The 18,281-nt window shown below is 48.9% G+C and overlaps 1 protein-coding gene across 1 annotated transcript in view; it reads right to left on the bottom strand.

The window, feature by feature from the left end:
- The window catches only part of PARP1 (poly(ADP-ribose) polymerase 1), a 35,217-nt gene extending 17,500 nt beyond the window's left edge, over positions 1-17,717 (bottom strand). The window contains exons 1-6 of the mRNA XM_038761368.1: positions 17,574-17,717; positions 7,443-7,605; positions 5,693-5,814; positions 5,128-5,342; positions 2,425-2,524; positions 589-705 (exon numbers count right to left, since the gene is read on the bottom strand). Of these exons, the coding sequence (XP_038617296.1) occupies positions 589-705; positions 2,425-2,524; positions 5,128-5,342; positions 5,693-5,814; positions 7,443-7,605; positions 17,574-17,693 (837 nt within the window). The 5' untranslated portion in view covers positions 17,694-17,717. The remainder of the gene's footprint in view (positions 1-588; positions 706-2,424; positions 2,525-5,127; positions 5,343-5,692; positions 5,815-7,442; positions 7,606-17,573) is intronic.
- Between the last annotated feature and the right edge of the window lie 564 nt (positions 17,718-18,281).

Here is an 18,281-nt window from a genome sequence, read left to right as displayed (position 1 = left end):
CTTGGTCGGGAGAGTGTGAAATGGAGAGCCGGCTCTGTGAGGAAGAGGAAGGTCATAACAGCTTTGATCTCTGGTCTCGGAGCCCGAATGGGAGAAAGCACTGGCACAGTGATAATCCCAGAAAATTAGTGTGGGATTATAACTAGGGCACACAAAGCTGTGGGCCCAAATAATGGCATGTGGCTTCTGGACCCACCGTGGCAAAGATGAGCACTGTAAATTGCATGGGACACAGCCTGTTTTTACCAACATGTGGTGCTTGTGGGATCCGGCCCTGCCTCGCAACCATACAGCTGACAGTGCCCAATGTAAGCACTCAAATACCAGCAGATTGACCAACTGGAGGGTGGTCACTTTTGTATATGTAGGGGGAAGAGGTTGCATGTCTGCACGTATGCCCGTGTGTGTCCTGGCCAAATGGAGAAGGTGCCAGCAGCAAACCCAACGTCATCTCAGCTGGAGAGGAAGCACACCCTCTCCCAACAGACCAACAGGTTCACTTCAATCGGAGCGCTCCTGGAGCCCGGGAACATGGATCAGTCTCATAGCCACGTGGCGGTCGGTGCCAAGACCGAAGGCGGGACTTACCGCCGTCTCCCCAGAAGGCACGGCTTGCTTGTTGGCTATGAGCAGCTCTTTCAAGTCATTCGTGGAGCAGGCTTTCTTCAGCTCGTCTTTGATATTCCAGATCAACTCTGTCTGCTCCTGGGGGCAAAAATTGATGGCTGACGTCCCCTCCTCCAAACTGCAACTTTTCACCAGGGACGAGAATGGGAGCGACCCTTGAAGCCAGGGTCCCAATCCTGTTTGAACTGGCTCTGTTTTCTCATAGAAACCCTTCGGGGGAGGAGGGAAAGCACCGGAGTCCCCTGATGGAGCACAACGGAGGCCAGAGCAGCACTGCCATGGGACAGGGAGAGCTGGGCACTGCCATGTCCCCTTCATTCTCCTCCCCACCCGTAGCACGACACTAGAGAGGGGAGTTTCACACATAGTAAGCACTTAATAAACACCATCACTGCAACAAAGCCAATCCAGCTTCTCTCCATTGGTGGGGTCCTTCCCTACAATGGTCATGAAAGCACAACACAGAATCAGCTCAGGCTTCTGTGGGACCTCACACAGGGGTCCGGAGAAGGGGAAAGAGGGAGGGAGGGAAGGAGAGGGAGAGGGAGGGAGAGGGAGAGGGAGGGAGAGGGAGGGAGAGGGAGGGAGAGGGAGGGAGAGGGAGGGAGAGGGAGGGAGAGAGAGAATGAAGCAGCGTGGCCTAGTGAACTGAGCATGGGCCTGGGGGTCCAATACTGGCTCTGCAATTTGTTGTGTGACCTTGGGCAAGTCACTTCATTTCTCTGTGCCTCAGTTCCCTGACCTGTAAAAAGGGATTAAGATGGTGAGGCCCATGTGGGACATGGAGTATATGCAACCTAATTAGCCTGTAACTCCTCCAAGGCTTAAAACAGTGCCTGGCACATAGTAAGTGCTTAATAACCCCTCTTCCCCTGTCCCACCCCCACCCACCCCCACACACAGAAAAATACCTTAGGGGCCAGACCCTGCTGGAGAGTTTTTGGTTTCGAGACTGATCGCCTCTCTCACTGATATGGCCTTCAAGCCCCACTGAGATGGTAGGCAGTTGCTTCCCAAGAGATCCCAAAGTTTCAGTTGCAAAAAGCTAACCGCAAGCAGAAAACCCTGGATTCCACGCTTACTGGATGGCTTGGCTAAGTAGCTCAGGCAAGGCACCACTGGCCCAAAAGCTTCAGTTAAACCTCCCTGAGAATCCTGGGCACCAGGAAAGTTCCCTGAAGATAGGAATCGTATCTTCCACCTTCATTGTACTCTCCCAAGTGCTGAGTGAAATGCTCTGCACACAACAGGCAGTCAGACACCAATGAGTGACACGTCTGAATTCCTCAGAGCCGGAATGAAAATAATCTCTGCCAACAGTTACAGCCACAAAGCCCAAGACTCAGAAACACCACCACTTGCCCAGATCTGAGCAGATGGCTTACGGAAATTAGGCCGTCAAGATGACATTTCCTCAGCGTTCGCTCTCGTCTCTGGTTCTGTGAACATCTGCTGTGACCAATCCCCTGGCACCGCCCCACTCAGCCCCAACGTGGTGGATCTAGGGGCAGCGATGGCTTTGGCAGTCGCCCTCCCTGCCTGTGCTCCCCCATCTCCACTTCCAGAAGGGACCTTTCCCAGGTGACCATCCAGCCACAAAGCTGCGGCTCAAACCCCCAGCATGACTGGCATCTCCTTGGGTGACCCTCCTCTCGAGACCAATCCCTCGTCGGGGTCCTGGGTGAATGAATGCCCACTTCCAGCCTATCCGGAAAAATCCAAGACTCTCTTCCAGGGAAGACACTGCCTGTAAGTGTCCCTAGGGGCAGGGGGTTGGAGGTTCCTTGCAGGACAAACCTTGAGCAGCTTTTCCTGCTTGGTTTCCTTGTCTTTTTCCTTTTTCGGTTTCTTCTTGGCCACTACACCACCTCCATCCACCTCATCTCCTTTCCTTTTCCTGAAAGACACCCCCAGAGGGAGAAAGACCAGAAGCCTGACATTAAAAACCCAACTCAGACATGACTGCATCTGTCCACCTCAGCCCCCGGAACATGTTGGTTTTTGGCAAGAGGGGCTGCTTCCCTCCGTTGAAAAACAAACCCCACTTCACCGTGATCTGCTATGAAGAGAAGTGTGCCTTCTCTCGTCAGCCCTCGGTGGAGAGCCTCTCAGCAGGAACGGCGTACCCAGCTAGCCAGGGCCAGGAGTGCAATCCAGAGCTCTATCAGCCTCAGGTCTAGGGAAACCCCTGCCGGGAGCATCCTCAGACATGCCACACTCACAAAGAAAGCCACTCTGCCCACTAAATTGGAGGCTTGGCCAAAGGCCCGACTCCCAGCTTCTTTAGCTCATAAATGGAGGCCGGTGGGGGTCTTGACCCCTGAGGCAAACTCATCTCATCACTGCCAACAGTCAACCTTTCCAAGGCTTCCGAAGCCAGAGCTGGAGGTAAAGGGGATGGGAAGGGTGCAGAGTTTGGGGAGGGGCAGGAATCAAAAGACAGTTGGGAGACATGCAGCCTCTGTCCTGAGTTGTGGGGACACTGAACATGCCTGATGTGGCTCAGTCCCTTTTAAGTACTTCCTGGGAGTCAACTGTGCAATGACACAAGAGGCAACTAGCCATATGGGACCTTCCTAGTCAGGCCACAGAGTTCACTTGCCCGCTCAGGCAATAGGTAGCTGGGCCTAGTGGAAAGAGAATGGGGCTGGGAGTCCGGCGTCCTATGTCTTAATCCCGGCTCTGCCGGTGGCCTGCCTTGGGACTCCTCTGGGCCTCAGCTTCCTCATTAGTAAAATGGGAATAAGACACCTGTCCCAGATTTTCCACCCAGCAGAGCCCTCTGCTGTCATTCCCCATCAAAGATAATAAATCCTCATGACCAACCCTCCTCCTTCGATCACTATTAACTATGGGCGCGGCAGAGAGGGGAATAGGCCCCAGAATGTGACAAGCTCTGTTCAAACCCAAAACTAGACAGTCCGAGGTGTATTAAAGTCCTGCCCAATTTCACCCTTCAAAAATTTGGAGCAATGTGACACTATCACCGGCTCATACAGCCTTGGTTTAAGGAAGGGGAACAGGAAAGATGTTGCACCTTTAAGGATCCAAGCCCTCAATCTTTAACTTGCACAGGCCGTGCTTCCAAGATGGGGTTACTTGAAGCAGGGAGGTCTTAAAGGCTCGTCCCAGGGGCTGTGGGACCCAACAGGAGAGTGCCCAGTGGGATAATGATGATGTAGCCCAGAGCAGAGAGGGAGCAAGCTGTGTCAACATCAGTGACATTTACTGAGCTTTTATTATGTGCAGAGCACAGGGCACTGTTCCAAACACTTGAAGGAGTATAATACACTAGAGTTAGTAGACACATTCCCTGCCCACAGTGGGTGTCCAGAGGAGCAAAGGCCAGGGACCAGTACCAAGCTGCTGAGGGAAGTGTGCAGGCCTAGTTCTCTTCCCCCTGCCTGCCTCCATTTTGTCTCTGGTGTCTCCAGAGCAGGCAAACTCGCCTGGGAAACAAAGAGCTCCGACTGTTCCTTCAGGGTCATCTTTGTTACAAAGTGTGGGGCGGGGAGTTTCCGTGCTACAAGCTCTACTAGCCAAGAGGAACAAAAATAAAGGGAAGAGATGCATAAAGCCCCGCTCTGTTTCTGAAAACGTGTCATCTGAGGCTCTAAAAACACCAGGCCAGCTTCAGCAACTGAGAACCTTGTAAATAGGGCAAGTTGGCTTTGCCCTACCCAGTCCAGGCAAGGGTTTGTGGACTCTCCCCTAGCAGAGGGGACTGAAATTAAGGCGGGCAGATCTCAGGCCCACTGAATAACAATGTCATGACTGGTTCCAAAGCACTCTGATAGCCCACTTTCTTGCTTGGTTGAATGACCCTGCAAGCACAGGGTGAAACCAAAGGTCCAATTCTTTCTCTGGTAGCAAAAACACCACGGAGCGTGGCCAGGCAGTTTGGGCTGAGGAATCGAGATAATCCCCATCCTTCATGCCTTCTCCATGACCAAACTCTGCAGGATGGGCCCAAGCCCAAGCCTCTTCCACAGGTCCAGTGTGGCCTCTCCCCTCTCCCCAGTTTCATGGGCCCTTGGGATGATAGGGAAAATGCACCTGATTCTTTGGAGTCCCTCAAGTTCCTTTCCCTGGTCCTTGCATTTCTCCCCCTTCCACTTGAACCCGACCCAGACCCACCACCAGAGTGTGTGAACCCTGTCACGTTCCACTATGGCACAAACCAGCTGGGCATGGGCACTGCAGCTCCTTAAAACTTCGCATTTCCTCAGAGGTGCTGTGATTTTTGAATCTAGAAGACCCTGGGTTGTCAGAGAGGGGAACTACAAGGCCCACAGTTATGAGAGACTAAGAAATTTTTCTGAAGTGGATGTAAAAGTGTTGCAGGTCCAGAGGCGGGGAAGTGTGCTACGTTCCCCCACCTGCCCCCGCACGCCAGGCTCTGTTCCCTGACAGCCATAGCCTCACTGAGCCCGGGAGCTCCTGTTCTCGGAATCCTATCGCTGTTCTAAAACACTCCTCTGCCAGCCCTTCCCCACGAACCCTTCATTCTTGACGGCAGGGAGCTGCTTCTTCAGAGTTTCCTTGTCCTCTGGCTTCAGGATACCAAACCCTTTGAGCTGGCTGGCGTTGTACTGCGGGAGGAAGCCAAGTTCAACTCGGCGGCTGACGAAGCAGTCTGGATGGTACCAGCGATCAATCATCCCCAACTGTGGCTTCACGGGATCCACCATCTTCTTGGACAGCCGCACCTGGCCCTGAAGCAAAGCGAGGTGGTGGTAAGGGGGGAGAAACAGAATAATAATAATAATAATGGCATTTATTAAGTGCTTACTATGTGCAAGGCATTGTTCTAAGCACTGGGGGTATACAAGGTGATCAGGTTGTCCCACAGGGGGCTCACAGTCTTCATCCCCATTTTACAGATGAGGTAACTGAGGCCCAGAGAAGTTAAGTGACTTGCCCAAAGTCACACAGCTGACAAGTGGCAGCCAGCCAGCAGCTCTTCGCTAATGAAGATCCTGGATGCAAAGGTCTTGAAAAGCATCACCTTACAATAGGTACCAGGGGGCATTCCAGGGCTCAATAGGAAATGTCGCCATTTTACCTTTTCGATTTTCTGGTCACATCCCTTGCATGTGCTCCTGTTAGACTTGGCATATTCGGCTGCAAAGTCATTCAGGGTCTTCTCCCCCTTGCCTCCTACACCATCCTGGTCTCCACCTTTACCTACGGGACCAAAAACACAGAATCGCCCATCGTAATAACTACCGATCCCATTTCTAAACAGTGGCATCTATCCCTCTAGCCTGGGGCACCCTCCAGCTGCTATAATCTGATTGGCTGTCTTGCAACCTCTAGCACTTCGGTACTTATTTAAAATAGTACACAAAAGTGCCAAGGATGGGTATGTTCATATGTACATTCAAGTATTTATTTGAATCACATCTTGTAAACTTTGTGCACAGAAAAATGTGTCACTTTTGTTTTATATTTCCCTATTTATATTGTCTGCTAGATAGGAAGCTCCTAGAGGGCAGGGATGTCTTCTAATTCTATTGTATCCTCCCAAAAGCTAAGAATACTGCTCTAAACACAGTAGTGCTCAATAATAACAATAGCATTTGTTAAACGTAGACTTCGTGTCAGGCACCTTGCTAAGTGCTGCAATAGATACAAGGTAATTGGGTTAGACAGAGTCTCTGTACCACATAGGGCTCACAGTCTTAATCCCCATTTTCCAGATGAAGGAACTGAGGCCCAGAAAAGTGAAGTGACTTGCCCAAGGTCACCCAGCAGACAAGTGGCGGAGCCGGGATTGGAATCAGATCTATCTAACTCCCAGGCCTGTGTTCTACCCATGTAGCCATGCTACTTTTTTTTACTACTGATGTGATTGACAGCCATCCTGTCTGTGCTGAAATCGATCAGCAGAAATCACTCCCCATCTCTGTCTTCCAGGGGAAGTGAGATCAGAACCTGCAATGGTTACTGACAAATTACGACCATACCCATATTGGGGTTCCAGGATCCTCAAGGCTTGGGGCCTCTTTCCAAAAGCTCCTCCCACAAACGACTCTACCTTGGCCCCTTCGTGCATCATCATCAATGGTACTTATTGAGGGCTTACTATGTGCTGAGCACTATACTAAGCACTGGGAGAGTATAATTCAACAGAGTTGGCAGACATGGTCCCTACCCACAACTAGCTTTCAACCTAGAAGGGGAGACAGACGTTAATATGACTAATTTAAAGATATGTGCCATAAGTACTGTGGGGTTGAAGGTGGCAGAGTAGAGCATATGCCCAAAGGTCACATATTCAAGTGCACAGACAACATAAATTATGCAAAATGGAGAAATCTAATGGGTGATCCCTCATCCAGATTCAGTGGGAAAAGATGCTGTTATTTTGTACTCTCCCAAAGGCTTAGTACAGTGCTCTACACACAGTATACGCTCAATAAACATGACCGATTGAAATATAATTTCTTCTAAAGCTATGAATTCAGGGCCCTTATATGCATACTCATTACATTAAGGCATGACCCCCTTCCCACTCCACAGATGGAAGGTGAGAAGGAATTCCATTACAGCTTTGGCTCTTTTGGTGACCGAGTTCCTGGATCTGGAGCAAGAATGCCACTTTTCAACATAGCATGCTCCATTTAGGTACAAGGCCCAAGCCCTCTCTGAGCACACTCCACAGCCTTGGAGGGAGCAGAGAGGGGGCCAGTCAAACACCAGGCTTTCACCTACTTCCACCCTAGGAAATGGGCCACCTCTTCTCTGCCTTGAGCCTACCCATCCATCCACCCCTCCGCCCCCCCGCCACAAACAAACACACGTAAACACACCTGTGGCGACTCCTCCAGTCTCTATGGCTTTCTTGATCTTCTCCTGGTCATCCCACCGCAATTCGGGGAAGCCGTCCACCTCGGCATGGGAGATGACCCGTGCCCGCTTCCAGAAACAAGTAAAATGGTGCCAGTGTGGGACCTTCCCATCGAACATGGGTGACTAGGAAGAAAGCAGAACCAGAAGAAGGTGGATGGACAGCCAATGAGTCACATAACCCCGGCCATCCCCTTGCCCCTGCCAACCTCTCTGGCCCCCAAGGCCAGATCAGAACAAGGGACATGATCGCTTGATCTGACACGGCTACGGCTGACGCTCAGGGGCTACAAGTTTTCATCTAGGCCTGCCCAGTCTCTGAATCAGTTTTCTCAACTTAAAAGTGGGCACAATAAAATCAGAAACTTTGTTCCTCCACCCAAATTGGCAAGGAGTGAAACTGTCTGTCCTGGACCGTGAGCTATGAAGAAGATAGATACGTGAATAGAGCCCGGAAGGTGTTCGAATTTTACTGCAAAATAAACGGGGAAGGGCAGAGCTAATTTAAGCAGGGGAAGAGTCTCTCACTAACTTGGGAAGATGGAAAGTGCCACATAAAGACTTTCAGGATAAACAATCAACAATGAAAACATGTAATAAGCAAGGAAAAATATGCACAAGCAGGCTGAAACTGGGTTAAAAAAAGCCACCAGAATTCCCAGTCTCATCCAATCCTTTCTTTATGGAAATCCAGGATGATGAGGAAAGGGAAAAAATACAGAAAACAGACATACAGGGGCATTAGCCGGAAGCTTGTTACGGACAGGCAACGTGCCTGCTAATTCTGTCATACTGTGCACTCCCAAGCGCTTAGTACAGCGTTCTGCACATAGTAAGCACTCAATAAATACCACTGACTGATTGATCCCATATCAACTTGCCAGCCCTTTATAACCAGCTAGTTCAAGTTCAAAATGGTGCCAGTTCAATTTCAATTAAGGAACACTGTCATACTGCTGTATTTTTTCCTCTCCACATTCAAAATCCAGGTCACAAAACTCAATTTACAGATGAATAGAGCTCGATAAACACTACTGATTCATCGAAAGACTGCAAGGCTGGCCCCAGAGAGCTAACTTCATTATATCAAGAGGAACTACAGATACTGTTGCAATACAGCCATTTGATCATCATTGGGGAAGGCAAGCACTTTACAGCATGTCTCACTGTAACCTTTGTTTCTTTACTTATACATGTTACTTGCTGTCACAGGAAACAGCTTATCCACCTTGTAAAAGCCAGCAAGAGTTCCAGGCTTCAGCCAAGTGTGCAAAAAGTACATAGGGGAAGAGAAAGAAATATATTCTCTAAAGCACCAACTCATTGGCACTACAGAACCCCACATACACCGGCTCTCCCACTTGAACCACAAAAACACACGTATATCTGAACGAGCACGTGTCTGCTTTAGAGAAGGTTAGCGACTGTCCTGTTTTTCCCTTATCCCCGCCCTGCAGTTTAGCTCATCTTACTTCTGTGGGAGTTGGGGAAGGTGAGGGACCCTTGGAAGGAGAGGGTTATTTATTTATTTTTAATAGTATTTGTTAAGCAGTTTTTTCTGTGCCAGACACGTAGTAAGTGCTGGGGTAGGTACAAGATAATCAGGTTGGGCACACTCCACATCCCATATGGGACTCAAAGTCTTAATTGCTATTTTACAGATGAGGAAACTGAGGCACAGAAGTTACTTGCCCAAGGTCACTTGGGAAATGGAGGATGTTAACCCCCCAGCCCTGCCAGGCAATCACTGCCTGGGCCCACCTCCAATTCCATCAGCACTCTGAGATGGCCACTCTTCCAAAATAATTGTATTATATGACAGCCCCTCTCCCCCTTCAAGTACAAAGCTCTGCATACAGTAAAACCTCATTAAATATTTTTGATAAAGAACTGACCCAAGAACTCTAATGTTGGGTTAGGGGAGGAGAAGGGGAGAGAGGAAGAGGAACTACCTAAGTGGAGAGAAAAGTTTAGAGAAGTCACCCCTGCCCAAACCAGCTTAATGGTCACCTGCCTCCCATGGAGCATCAACGTACTCGGTTCCAGAGGTGGACGAAATTAAGGGCGGGAGCCCTGTGCTCCTCTCAAGGGGGCTCAGGTCTGGAGGGACAGTGGGAAGGGTGGAAAGGGAACAGGGGAAGAAAGTCTTCACTGGGGAAAGGAAATGCTAAAATATTAGAAGCTGAGCCCAGCACCACCCCCACAGCCCAACTGGCCACCTGCCTGCAACAAATGACTGCTAACCCACTGGAGCAAGTCTAAATCTGACCATCAAGCTGTGATTAGGGGCTGACAGGCCTATTTACGGATGGGCTGCAAATAAGGTGCTGAGACTCAACAGCACCCTTTTGTCAACAGAGTAAAAGGCTGGTTTTGAGGGGAGGAAAGAGTGAAGAAAGGAAACACACAACCCTTCAAGTTTCCTGCATCTGCACATCTCCTGCAAACATTCAAATATTGTTCGGCACATGTAAAGCAGGGTTAATGGCTCAGTGGTGGGTCAACAGATTGGAAACGTGTGGGCTGCGGGTTCCAATTCTGGTGCTCCTGCTCGCCTCAGGTGAAGCCATGCCTCCCCTGGCCCTCCATTTCTTTATCTGTAAATTGCTCCAGCAAGGCACATCCAAATGTCCAGGCCCTGGTGGGTGAGAGGCATTTGGCAATAAACACGGTAAGAGCTCATATACAAATGACTGATTAAAAGTTAGAGCTGGGGGCAACCCGAACTCCACAATCTTTGTGTCTGGAGTCAGGGGCTTTTGGTCAATCATTTGTATTTACCGAGGACTTACTGTGTGCAGACTGCTGTACTAAACACTTAGGAGAGTACAATATAACAGAGTCAACAGATATGTTTCCTGCCCACAAGGAGCTTATAGTCTAGCTACAATTACAGATATGTACATAAGTTCTGTGAGGCTGAGGGTGGGGTGAATAAAAGGAGTAAGGTGGTCGAGTTCCCTTTTCTGAAATGGAAGACCACTCAATTTACTTAAGTGGCTCAGGAGCCTCAGAAATTCTCATTGGGATAAATGGATTCCATCCTTTTCCGGTTAATGAATCCTAGAAATGGCAGGGTTCGTAGAGGGCACCTAGCCTATTGGCAATGCCCAGGAGGAGATCCTTCTCTTCTGCAGCCTGTGGCCTCTAGCCCCCAGGGCAGGCAATATGGGTGGTTTCCAGGATCCAATCTTGTGCCTTTCTTGGCTCTCCCCTGAGAGACGGCTCAGGATTCAGCAGGTTCAAAACAATCCTTCCACACAAATGTAAAATGGGGCATTTGCAGCCAATGAACAACTAAATTCAGGAGACACAAAGGAAGGTTGAACAATTCACTCTGGGTCTCACTTGGCAAACCCCAGATTATGGGCCAACAAAAATGCTCTGTCTCTCAACATAATGGGATGGAGAAAGAGGTTTTCAGATTGCCTTGGGGCAAAACACATTTACCAAATTGGCTTTCAAACTGGTATTTTTAAAAGAACCCCCCCTCCCCTTTGCTTGGAAATTTCGTGTGGAGACTCAGAAGCAAAGTTGCCCACTTGAGGAGGGTGTGAGGGCCTGTTTTCTGAGCCAGACCCCTAGACTTGTTCATCCCAGCTCTCTGGCAGTTCCCGAGTTTCCAATTAGGGTTAAAAAGCCTCAAAATGGCAACTTTCTGACTTCTTGAAACCTGTCCCGTACAAATCTTCGCTCCCAACCCTTCACCCTCACCCTCAAAATGAAAAGTTGCCCTCCTGCTCAAAAGGTGCTGGGTACTACAGAGAATCACCACCAAGCGCCTCATTCTCCTCGGCACAGAAATCTTATGGTATCCCATCACTGGTGAGCACACATTCAATCAATCGTATTTATTGAGCGCTTACTGTGTGCAGAGCACTGTACTAAGCGCTTGGGAAGTACAAGTTGGCAACATATAGAGACAGTCCCTTCCCAACAGTGGGCTCACACCTAGAGCAGGGTCTCAATTAATCAAGCCCCGTGCCCCTCCTACTCCAGCTCTGAGTAAGAGGAACAATGGTATTTACTTATTGAGCACTCTGTGTCTGCAGAGCATGGTACTAAGGGCTCGGGAGAGTACAATAAAACAGGGTGGGTAGACACATTCCCTGCCCACAGTGGGCTTACTCCCCCAACCACTGCCACGCCCAGCACCAAACCCCACTTCCCCAGCAGGTTTCCCCAATTAACCCCACATGCTCTTCATCTCACCATTCAGTCATTTTTTAAATTGATTTTTAGTACAGGTTCACATGGCTTTTTGACCTTCCCTCACTCCTTTTAGACTGTGAGCCCACTGTTGGGTAGGGACTGTCTCTATATGTTGCCAACTTGTACTTCCCAAGCGCTTAGTACAGTGCTCTGCACACAGTAAGCGCTCAATAAATGCGATTGATTGATTTTAAACCACAACTTTCTCATGCCTACTCTGTAATCTGCACTCCAAACCCCTAGGGTAGGGTTAGGCACTCCAACGGAACACCACTGACCTGACCAACCCCAATTCTAAAACAAAATGATCACAGTTCTGGCACCACGTGATAATTATGATCGGAAAGTTATTTCAATAAGGTAAATTAGTAAAGTGGATTTGTTCTGCCATAGATCATTTCATGCTTACAATTGTGATTTATTTTTGTGGTTCTTCTTTGCTCCCATCAGCCTCCACTTGGCCCAAGGCCCTGCGCTGCCCAAAAGCCCAAAGGTGTATCTGGCCCAGGTGGGAAGGGGTTGTTCTCTAAATAGGATAAATGGCAGGGGGAGGAAGGGGAAGTCGGAAACTTCAAACTACTTAGTTTGATTAGACTTTTTTGGGGTCAAGGAACTTGAGGAACATCATGAAAGGGTTACCATTAAAATGAAAGCTGCCTCGGGGCATACGATGATGCCCAAAATGCCTGGCCTGGGTCATTCCCAGCATGCAGGACCCTTGAGGTGGTTGAAAAACTGGTGATAGCTTTGCTCTAGAGATGTCCTTTGCTGGAGCATTGTCTCAAAGAATACATGTAGTGCCCTTCAAAAATGCTCCAGTGCAAATGTTCAAGATTTTCTCCCAGAGGGAGAAAGTGAGACACGTGACTCCACCTATCTGCTGTATGACCTCAGGCAAGTCATTTAACTTCTCTGTGCCTCAGTTACCTCATCTGTAAAATGGACTTTTAGCCTCTTGTATGACATGGACTATTACCTGATTAGCTTGCATTTACCCCAGTGCTTAGTACAGTGGAAGTGCTTAAAAAAAACCATGGCATCTAAATTAGAATGAATTATACAAGAGCTGAGGTTCAGGCCTACCCCAAGTGCGCTAACCTAGAAGTTAAAATAAAGAATACTTTAACACAGCTGGATGGCTCCTGAGAGGATACTGGAGAAGCTTAGTAGAAACAACAGTATTTACTGAACACCTACTGGATGCAACGTACTCAGCACTTGGGAAGTACAAAACAAAGTAACTCGCCTCTTGCACCCAAGGAACTTACATTCCACAGGAGAAAATGGACAAAAAATATTTACAAATAGTCAGAATAAATAAATGTACACCTGAAAAAATGCATATTCAAAAGTGCTAAGGATTGTCTAAGGCTGACGGATGTACAACTGGATGCAGGAAATTAATCAGGGAAGGCTTACTGAAGGAGGTGGGATTTTAGGAGGGCTTTGAGTATGAGAAGTCAGGTCTGTGGGAACTGGGAGGAGGGAGTTGCAACCCACTGAGCAGAGGGATGGAGGCAGGAAAGATTAGGTATAGTCAGGTTATTTTGGGAGGAAAAAAAGAGTTGGGGAGTAAAATTCCTCACCAGATTGTTGGATCTTTGAGGGCAGGAATAGTGTCTACCCGCTCCACTGTATTGTCCCAAGTGCTAAATCCAGAGTTCTGCATATAATAAGCATTTAATAACCTTGACTTGTTGATTGATAAAGTGGGGTGGCTTGGTGCAGAGTTTTGGGGGCTAATTGTGAGATTTAGAGGAGCTCCATAAATACCATCCCTCCAACTGACTACTATGTGGCCCTGGTCTCCTGACTCCCAGCCCATCCTTGTCCCTGCAATTAGGAAGCTGGAATGCCTCCTCCTTGGCAATCAGAAAGTCTTTACACTCCTTCCCTGGAGAGGACCCTGCTCTCAAACCTAGATAGCTGCTCGGGGCCAAAGAAAATACCTCAGCTTTATGAAGGTGACCTGGAAATTCTGCGCTTGACGCTTGGAGAGCGCTAGGAACCGATATAAATTAGGTCACAGAGCCCTGGGCCTAAATCCAGCTCTTTCAGAATACCGTTGATTTCATGGCTCGGAACAAAATTGCCTTTGCAGCTTCTAGATGGAGGGGAAGTCCTACAGACTGCATGGTTAAAATGCAGAGACGGGGCGGGGGAGAAAGTGTTGAAATCACGGCTAAAAATAGGCTTTCAAAAAAAAAAAAGAGTCCTCATCTACCTGCTGCTACCCAAGTGGGCCGAAAAACGATGGTTTAATTCGTGAATTTCCCAGAATAAACGCCAGAGAGCGAGTCCTGCCAAGGTATGTTACCCCCAAAAAATCGAACGGTGAGAAAGCAAATAAAGTTAGAAAATAAATTCCTGCAACTGTAGGAGCTTAATGACGTCTAGGTTGCAGTCAATCAGTGGCATTTATTGAGCGCTTATTATGTGCACAGCGCTGGAGAGAATACAATACCAACTCATTCGACCGTATTTCATTTAGTCACATTTATTGAATGCTTAACGTGTGCAGAGCACTGTACTAAGCGCTTGGGAGAGTACGATGTAACAATAAACAGACACGTTTCCTGCCCAAAACGAGCAACGACTGTAAGCTCGTTGGGGGCGGAAAGCGCCTCCACCAACTCTATTACAGGGTCCTCTCTCAGGCGCTTACTACAGCGCTCTGCACGGCTGGCGCTCAATAAATCCCCACGTGGGATAGGGCCTGGGTCCAACCCTTTTTGCTTGTATCCACCGCAGCGCTGGGTACAGTGCCTGGCACATAGTAGTCCCTTAGCAAGTACCAGCTTGGCTCAGTGGAAAGGTTTAGGAGTCAGAGGTCGTGGGTTCTAATCCCGGCTCCGCCGCTTATCAGATGTGTGACTTTGGGCAAATCACTGTGCTTCAAAATGGGGATGATTCATTCATTCAATCGTATTTATTGAGCGCTTACTGTGTGCACAGCACTGTACTAAGCGCTTGGGAAGTACAAGTTGGCAACATATAGAGACGGTCCCTACCCAACACTGGGCTCACAGTCTAGAAGACTGTGAAGACAGTCTAGAAGACAGGGATGAAGACTGTGAGCCCCATGTGGGCCAACCTGATTACCCTGTATTCCCCCCCAGCGCTTAGAACACTGCTTTGCACATAGTAAGCGCTTAACAAATGCCATTATTATTATTACCACCATAATCAATCAATCGTATTTATTGAGCGCTTACTGTGTGCAGAGCACTGTACTAAGCACTTGGGAAGTACAAGTTGGCAACATATAGAGGCGGTCCCTACCCAACAGTGGGCTCACAGTCTAGAAGGGGGAGACAGAGAACAGAACCAAACATACTGACAAAATAAAATAAATAGAATACATATGTACAAGTAAGATAAGTAAATAGAGTAATAAATATGTACAAACATATACACATATATACAGGTGCTGTGAGGAAGGGAATCAATCAATCATATTTATTGAGCGCTTACTGTGTGCAGAGCACTGGACTAAGCGCTTGGGAAGTCCAAGTTGGCAACATAGACAGCCCCTACCCAACAGTGGGCTCACAGTATAGAAGGGGGAGACAGAGAGCAAAACCAAACATACTAACAAAATAAAATAAATAGGATATGTACAAGTAAAATAAATAAATAAATAGAGTAATAAATATGTTCAGGCATATATACATATATACAGATGCTGTGGGGAAGAGAAGGAGGTAAGATGGGGGGATGGAGACGGGGGTCGAGGGGGAGAGGAAGGAAGGGGCTCAGTCTGGGAAGGCCTCCTGGAGGAGGTGAGCTCTCAGTATATCTCACCATAATAATCAATCAAACAATCGTATTTATTGAGCGCTGACTGTGTGCAGAGCACTGTACTAAGCGCTTGGGAAGTCCAAGTTGGCAACATATAGAGACAGTCCTTACCCAACAGTGGGCTCGCAGTCTAAAAGATTATAAAAGTCTATAATGATTATTAAACACGATCGTTTGAGCGAAGCCGCCCCCGGGGGGGGCCGCACACCAATGCGGGCTGCCAACGGGGATCCGGGGCCAATCTGGGCTCCGTGGGCGTTGTCCCCGCTCCCGAAACTGGCTTGAAAAGGAGGCCTTAACGGACCAGGGTGGAGGAAGGGAGGGAGGGCTATTTATTACTCTATTCATTTATTTTACTTGTACCTATCTATTCTATTTATTTTATTTTGTTAGTGTGTTTGGTTTTGTTCTCTGTCTCCCCCTTTTAGACTGTGAGCCTACTGTTGGGTAGGGACTGTCTCTAGATGTTGCCGACTTGGACTTCCCAAGCGCTTGGTACAGTGCTCTGCACACAGTACGCGCTCAATAAATACGATTGATTGATTGATATCTATTCTATTCATTTTATTTTGTTAGTATGTTTGGTTTTGTTCTCTGTCTCCCCCTTCTAGACTGTGAGCCTGCCGTTGGGTAGGGACTCTCTATGTTGCCGACTTGGACTTCCCAAGCGCTTAGTACAGTGCTCTGCACACAGTAGGCGCTCAATCAATCTTTTATTGAGCGCTTACTGTGTGCAGAGCACTGTACCAAGCGCTTGGGAAGTACAAGTTGGCAACATATAGAGACAATCCCTACCCAACAGTGGGCTCACAGTCTAAAAGGGGGAGACAGAAAACAAAACCATACTAACAAAGTAAAATAAATAGAATAGATATGTACAATTAAAATAGAGTAATAAATATGTACAAACATATATACATATATACAGGTGTTGTGGGGAAGGGAAGGAAGTAAGTTGGGGGGGATGGAGAGGGGGACGAGGGGGAGAGGAAGGAAGGGGCTCAGTGTGGGAAGGCCTCCTGGAGGAGGTGAGCTCTCAGTAGGGCCTTGAAGGGAGGAAGAGAGCTAGCGCTCAATAAATACGATTGATTGATTGATATCTATTCATTTTATTTTGTTAGTATGTTTGGTTTTGTTCTCTGTCTCCCCCTTCTAGACTGTGAGCCCGCCGTTGGGTAGGGACCGTCTCTCTATGTTGCCGACTTGGCCTTCCCAAGAGCTTAGTCCAGTGCTCCGCACACAGTGGACGCTCAATAAATACGATTGATTGATACTGATTAGGGACTGTCTATGTTGCCGACTTGGCCTTCCCAAGCGCTCAGTCCAGTGCTCCGCACACAGTAGGCGCTCAATAAATACGATTGATTGATATTGACTAGGGACTGTCTATGTTGCCGACTTGGCCTTCCCAAGCGCCCAGTCCAGTGCTCCGCACACAGTAGGCGCTCAATAAATACGATTGATTGACTGATTAAGGAATTCTCATCTCTTCATCATCATCATCAATCGTATTTATTGAGCGCTTACTGTGTGCGGAGCACTGCACTAAGCGCTTGGGAAGTACACGTTGGCAACACATAGAGACGGCCCCTACCCAACAGTGGGCTCACGGTCTAAAAGGGGGAGACAGAGAACAAAACCAAATATACCAAAACCAAACATACCTGCATATATGTTTGTACATATTTTTTGACTCTATTTAATTTATTTGTACATATCTACTCATTTTGTTAGGATGTTTGGTCTCTGTCTCCCCCTTTTAGACTGTGAGCCCGCCGGTGGGTAGGGGACTGTCTCTAGATGGTGCCAACTTGGACTTCCCAAGCGCTTAGTACAGCGCTCTGCCCATAGTAAGCGCTCAATAAATACGAGTGATGATGATGATGCTAACAAAATAAATAGAATAGATAGGTGCAAGTAAAATAAATAAATCTCTTGTCCTCCTCCTCCTCCCCGCCTTGGGCCCGGTGCTGCTGCGCAGTCGTGGCCCAGGCCTTGGTGGCGGTGATGCCCCCGCTCCCCCGCGGCCGCGGGGCGTCTCCCCCGCAGCCGTGGGGCGTCTCCCCCGCTCCGGCGCGTACCTGCACCATGATGGCCAGCCGCAGCGAGTCCTTGGCGATGCTCTCGCCGCATTTCTTGCAGGAGGCGCGGCCGCTCTTGGCGTACTCGGCCCGGTACAGCTTGTCGGCGGGCTCCGCCATCCTCCCACCGTAGCCTCTCCGTCCGCGGGGGGGCGCGCAGCGCGTGGCGGGCCGGCGGGCGCGCGACCGCAGGGCGCGCGACCGACGGGCCCGGAGCGCGCGGCCACGCACGCGCACCGCCCCCCCCAGCACACAGACACACCCCGGCTGGACAGCAGAGCGCCGAGCGCGCCCTCCCGCTATCCCTCGCCAGGCCGGCCTCCTCGGATCGATTGGTTATGTCTGGACGGGGCCGGCCCAGTGCGCATGCGAGACGACAATTAGTGTGTGTGGCGGTGTGTGCGAGTGAGTGTGTCGCCGGGGCGGCGCCAGGTGCGCCCTCTGCTGGTGCGCTACGTCCACGCCTCCCAGAGGCCGGGAATCAATCTCAATCGTATTTATAGAGTGCTGACTCATCATCATCAGTCGTCTTTATTGAGCGCTTACTGGGGGCAGAGCACTGGACTAAGCGCTTCTCCGGGAATCAATCTCAATCATATTTATTGAGTGCTGACTCATCATCATCAATCGTATTTATTGAGCGCTCACTGGGGGCAGAGCACTGAACTAAGCGCTTATCCGGGAATCAATCTCAATCGTATTTATAGA

Source organism: Tachyglossus aculeatus, chromosome 19, assembly GCF_015852505.1.
Source record: "Tachyglossus aculeatus isolate mTacAcu1 chromosome 19, mTacAcu1.pri, whole genome shotgun sequence".
Classification (NCBI taxonomy): domain Eukaryota; kingdom Metazoa; phylum Chordata; class Mammalia; order Monotremata; family Tachyglossidae; genus Tachyglossus; species Tachyglossus aculeatus.
The sequence above is the reverse complement of the archived record's forward strand: the minus strand, read 5'-3'. Positions and strand labels throughout refer to the sequence as shown.